The following is a 5,901-nucleotide window of genomic DNA, read 5'->3' on the forward strand; positions in this document are numbered from 1 at the left end:
GCTTCCTGCCCGAGAGCCAGCTGGCCGAGCGTAGGGATGCCCAGGGACGCCCGTGCAAGGTGTCGTTGGAGACCGGCCATCAGGTAACGGCACCTGCACCGTCCCGGCACACTCGTTTGTTGCTCTGGTCTGGCCAAATTTGGGAGTGTTTAATGCTTCCTGTAGCCTTTGGTAATTCACTCAGCTGAGTCTCGCCCGTGTTTCATAGAATGTCTCTTCTGTGTTTATAGCGGTGTGTGGCTACGCAAGGGAGAGCTGCCAAAACCCCAACCGGCAGATGCAAATTTCAGCCATGTGCCACGGGAAGGATTCAGCTGCTGCTGGGTTCCACAGGCTGCTGGCCTGGAAACTGTTTTAAAGCGGTGATGGAAGAAGTTAGCTGTACGGAAGGATAAAGGTGTTTATAACTGAGGTGTTCATTGGGTGGCCGGAGTATCAGACCTATTTTGTGAGGCAATTCAGTTTGGCCTCTGGACGCTTTTCGTCAATCTTGTTGCATGGGTTTCGTCCCTATGTAAAACATGTAACGTAATCTGCCTGTGGTCTAGTCTGATGACTGAACAGCAGTGCAGCCAGGAGCGTGGTACCTCACTGAGAGTCTCTCTGCCACTGCATTTTCTGTGAGGTGTCAGGAGTTACGTTATTTAATCCAGCAGTTGCAGATAATCATGCTTCAGAGCTAAGCAGGTTATGCTCTTATGATATTTGTAAGAGGCTGGGGCATAGGAGTGTTGGTTCACACAGAAAGGGGTATGTTGGCAAATAATGTTTCTTGATAAAGCACCTAACGTAGTTAGGGAAAAGATAAGTTTCCAGGCAAAGAAAAAATTCTTTAGATCTACAATAGAGTCAGCAGGCTTTGAAGTCAAATACACCCTGAGAACAATTACTTGCCTTAGCTGCACATCAAAATGTCCAAGAGAAACAGTAGTGTGCATGACGCAGAGAAGATCTTGCAAGATGGTGGAAAGAAGTGGTAGGTTTTTATCTCCAATCAGAAAGAGACAGTTGGGCAGTTCATTGCTTGAGGGTTTTGTGAAGGAAAAGGGGGAGTTTACAACATGCTGTAAAACCCGTACTTCTGGTGAGTCTCTGATTTTTGGTATCCAGTAGAGCGTGGGGGTGAAAATGTATAGCTTATCTTTGAATGATGTTCTTCAGGTCTTCCTTGAATGCTGAGAGATCAGAGTCTGTTCTGCAGGAAATTATCCTCCTCCTTCACTCTGATACTATGCTTTTGTGTCATTTAATGCGCAGAGAAGCTGGAGAGGAGCCTCCAGAAGCTCCCAGTGTGGTCAGGGTACCTTGCACAGGCCTACAAGAGGTCGAGGGAACTGGGCCAGTTTGGTTTGGCAAACCGGATGCGAAGGGACAAGCTAATAGTAGCCTACACCCATTTGCAGGGCAGTTACCAAGAGCACAAAGCCATATGCTTCTCGGGGGTGCCAGGTGCAAGGGGTAATGATGCCACAAGCTGTGCTGCGGGATCAGGCTGGGCATTAGGATAAGCTCTTTCCCCAGGAGGGCGGTGCGATCCGGGGGCAGGTCCCCAGTGAGGTGGGGGAGCCCCATCCTTGGGGTGACCCAGCCTTGGCTGGGTAAAGCTCCAGTGACCCTTGGCTGGTGCTGTGAGCAGGCTATGGGGCTGGAGAGAGGTGGAGGGCCTGTCCCACCTCCGCTGCTCTCGTTTTACGTGTTTGTTCTGGTGAGGGGTGGTGGGTTAGTTTACCTGTAGAGTGAGCAGATGCTCCATTGCAGGACCAGGAACTGTGCTGTTCTGTATTCACTGGGAGGGGAGCTGCATTTGTTGAAGTATTGCATTCATTGCTCGGGTCCAGCCAGGAGACAGTTGGTGCATGTGGGGCTGCAGGGATTCTCTTTCTGATGATGAAATGAGCTGGAGCTGGGAACTGACTGTCCAGGGGGAGTTGAAAAAGCCCTGGGGAGACTGGTAAACAACAAGCTGAATGTGAGCCAGCAGCATGCCCTGGCAGAAAAGGCAGCCAATGGGATTATCTCGGGCTGTATGAACAGGAGCAATGCCTTTTCAAGGGACGTGATTATCCCCCTCTACTCATACACTAATGACCCCATCTAGGTACTGTATCCAGTTTTCCGTCCCCTGATACAGGAAACACGATTTAGAAACTGGAAGAAATTCTGTGGAGGGCCACCAGGATGGTTAGGATGCTGGAGCACTTGCCATTTGAGGAGAGGCTGAGAGAGCTGGCTTCTTCAACCTTAGAGAAGACAGGATTTTGGGAGGGCCTAGTGGCAGAAGCTGCCCAATAGCTACGAGGAGGTCATCACGAAGATGGAGCCAGGTTCTTCTAATGGCACGTGGCAGGAGGATGAGAGAATGGGTGTAAGTTGAAACGAGGGGTTCAGACTGGATTTACAGAGAAACTTTTTCTCCATCGGGACAGCCAAGCAGCAGAACATGCTGCCTGCGGAAGTTCTGCGGTCTCCATCCTTAGAGATTTTCAAGATGTGTCTGGCTAAAGCCCTGAGTAACCTGTTCTAACCCCGTAGGTGACTCTGCTGTGAGCAGGAGGCTGGACTAGAGACTTCCTGAGTTATCCTGTGCTCCTAAGGTCAGGGCTGTTTGAAGGTCAGGAGAGACAGCATGCAGATTTCTCTGCAGGGCAGATGTTCCAGTAACTGTTCACAGGCAAGCCTTGAACAAAGACGCTGGTTTTGCAGGTTGTTATAATTACTCTGCCCTTTATCAACCCCTGTGTATGCTCCAGGCTCTAACTTAGCAGTTCTCAGGAGACAGCCATTTCTAATCTCTTCCTCTTCCCACTGAGCGGCTTTCTACTCACCTGTCAACCACCTTTTCTGCAGGAGGCTACCTGATCGGTAGCTCAGCTCTTAGCACTTGGCAGACGATGTGAGGTGGGCTCTTCAGAGCCAAACACCAGACTTGCTCAGCATTTCAGGAGAAATGATTGCAGGTCCCACTTTGAGTTGGCTTTTGCGTCCTGAATTGTTACCAAAAGGATCACTGGATTGTGTAAAAGGGAATATTGGATGGAGGACATGGCGTTGGCTCTGTGTGAAGTGTTATTCCTGGACAGAGTGCTGAGAGCTGGTACCCAGAAACTGAAAAAGATTATGGAAAAACATAAAGGATTTGTGGGGGGGGGGAAACCAAAACATTTTTGTGTAATTTGTTTATGATTTCTGTAGGGAAGAATATTTCTTTTGGGGTGACCTTCTAATCAACTAAGCAAAGGTAGTATTTCCCAGACCAAACCCTATGCTTTCTTACCTTAGAGCCTTATTTAGCTTTAAAAGGTAAGAATTCTTGACCTAGCCATAGATCTCTTGAGTGCCTTTACACAGCTCACTCATACCGTATCTACCCACAAATTTTTCATTGATTTAGCTAAATGTGTCATTTAATGGATTTAAATGTGTGGTAGAAATGCTGTTAGTGCTTTAACATGATGACAGGTGAACAAAGTTAGCAACTAAGATGCACTAATGCTTAAACTGGGGAAAAAGAGGAACATAGCACCTGGGAGAAAAGCAAAGGCGTGCACCAGGATTGTTAGTAAGGCAGTAATTAACAATGGCATTTTGTCTTTTCATGATTTTCTACTATTATTGCAAAACTACGTTTTTAAGAAAGTGTATTCTCATCTCCCTAATTTTTGCCTGATGACACATAAATCTGGCAGGTAGAAAGGTATTCCTTCCCTGGGGGCACGAGCATCTTTAAAAGCAGAGTGCTGAGCATCCCAGGTGCCCAAGTCCTCATGTGTTGCCCTGGGGAACCCAGGGAGGCGGCGTCTTAGGAGAGGAGGTTCCTATTCCTCATAGAAAGATACCGGGGCTTCACACGTCATGGGGAGCACACCCAAACACAGAGGGAGCATCCGACAAACTCCATGCTGAGAATGCTGTGTGCAAATTGTAAAACTGTTTGCAGAGCGTTTGGGCCATAATTCTTTTCTCCTGCCTTCTCAGGTGCACTGGACCAAAGAGGAGAATTACATGTTCAGGCTCTCAGCCTTCCGGGATCCGTTGCGGAAGTGGCTCCGGGACAACCCACACGCCATTTCCCCTGACCCTTTCTACCAGCGCGTGCTCCGCTGGCTGGAAGAGGACTTGCCAGATTTGTCTGTCTCTCGTGAGAGCAGCCGGCTGCAGTGGGGTATCCCTGTTCCCAGTGACTCAACACAAACTATTTATGTATGGGTAGATGCCTTGGTGAACTATCTGAGCGTGGTGGGCTACCCTGAGACACATGGTGAGTGGTGGCCTGCTGCGCACCATGTTGTGGGCAAGGACATCCTCAAGTTTCATGCTGTCTACTGGCCAGCACTGCTGATGGCAGCAGGGCTGGCTCCCCCTGCGCGAATCTTTGTGCACTCCCACTGGACTGTCCATGGGCAGAAGATGTCCAAAAGCCTGGGCAACGTGATTGACCCCTTAGCTTGTATTGGGCAGTACACAGTAGATGGATTTCGGTACTTCCTGCTAAGGCAGGGTGTACCTGAGCGCGATTGTGACTATTACGATGAGAAGGTTGTTAAGCTAGTGAATTCAGAACTGGCAGATGCTCTTGGGGGCCTTCTGAATCGGTCAACAGCCCTCAGCATTAACCCCAGCAACACTTACCCTTGTTTCTCAGAGTCTTGTTTTCCAAAGATCTTGGATTACAGGGGGACAAAAGCCATGGGTAGGGCTTCTGCTGAAGACTATGAGTTCGTGGCATCTGTGGCTTCTCTGCCTCTGCAGGTGGCTAGTTATTTTGAAGGTTTCCAGATCTACAAGGCTTTAGAATGTGTTGCCCTGTGCGTAAGGCAGACCAACAGTTTCTTCCAGAGACACAGTCCTTGGAAACTCAACCGAAAAGACCTCGCAGAGGAGCTCTGGCTTGACACCATCATCCACGTTACGCTGGAATGCCTGCGTGTCTATGGGACCCTCCTGCAGCCTGTGATCCCACACACTGCAGACAAGTTGCTTTCCAGGCTGGCTGTTGAGCCAGAAGAGAGAGGTCTCTCGGGTTTGACATTTCTGCCACGCTACGATGGGAAGCCGTGTCCCTTTGAAGGGAGACAGCTTGGACCTGACACCGGCATCTTATTTCACAGACTAGAGAAGTCAAGACAGCATCAGATAGAAACCAGGACGCTCTAGTCTCTGACAAACAGCTTCTGTAAATAAAAGCCTCCGGGAACTCCCGGAAAATGTCGTCTTTGTTAAAAGCACGTTCCTCCCATCTCTTGGTGGTGGTATAAAGTGGATGAGCAGAAAACCAGACTGAGCAGGGTGGTGCTGTCCTGCCTGGTGGCTGGCATAGGTCTCTGCCTGATGTGGGAAGCAGACACTCGCGGGCAGATTGGTTGCGTGAGCAGGGCTAAGAGCTACGAAAGCTGCTCGGGTAACGCCCTTGAAGGAGCACCTAATTAGCTAAGTTGGTAACAGAATGAACTGAAGACACAGCCTAGCATTTGAATATTGCTGCTTTTTTTCCCCTGATGTATTTTAAGGGACATAAAAGGCTGAGGCAAATACTTATCCCCTTAAAATAGGGAACTCTTCCTATACAGTCTTGGTGCTCCACTAGAGAGCCCTCTTGCCTATGTCTCGTGTCTTCCCTCCTGGCCCCTTTACCTTGTCTTTTCTGATGTGAAGAGTGGGTCAGGTGCTCTCCTGAGGACATTTTAAACGTGAATGTGGCAGCCAGTTTGCTCAGCAATCTCTTCCAGAGACAGCAACTCCCCAACTTGCTCGCTCGCTCCAGGAATCCCTCCTCAGGCTAGCATTCAGGCCGAGTCTCCAGGAGGATCAAACTACCCCTGAGGAAAGAATGAGTCTTTCCTGGGGCCTTCTCAGCGTTGTCTCTACTCATGCAGGAGAGGGCTGAGTGGCAGTTCTGCAGCT

The 5,901-nt window shown here is 49.3% G+C and overlaps 1 protein-coding gene across 1 annotated transcript; it reads left to right on the top strand.

The window, feature by feature from the left end:
- The first annotated feature begins 6 nt into the window (after positions 1–6).
- On the top strand, positions 7–5,193 carry MARS2 (methionyl-tRNA synthetase 2, mitochondrial). Its single transcript, XM_009587682.1, has 2 exons — positions 7–83; positions 3,976–5,193. The coding sequence occupies exon 2, from the start codon at positions 4,003–4,005 to the stop codon at positions 5,152–5,154; it is 1,152 nt and encodes a 383-aa protein (XP_009585977.1). The 5' UTR covers positions 7–83; positions 3,976–4,002; the 3' UTR covers positions 5,155–5,193.
- The last annotated feature ends 708 nt before the right edge of the window (positions 5,194–5,901 follow it).

The sequence above is a fragment of the Fulmarus glacialis genome, unplaced genomic scaffold (assembly GCF_000690835.1).
Source record: "Fulmarus glacialis isolate BGI_N327 unplaced genomic scaffold, ASM69083v1 Scaffold42121, whole genome shotgun sequence".
Lineage (NCBI taxonomy): Eukaryota > Metazoa > Chordata > Aves > Procellariiformes > Procellariidae > Fulmarus > Fulmarus glacialis.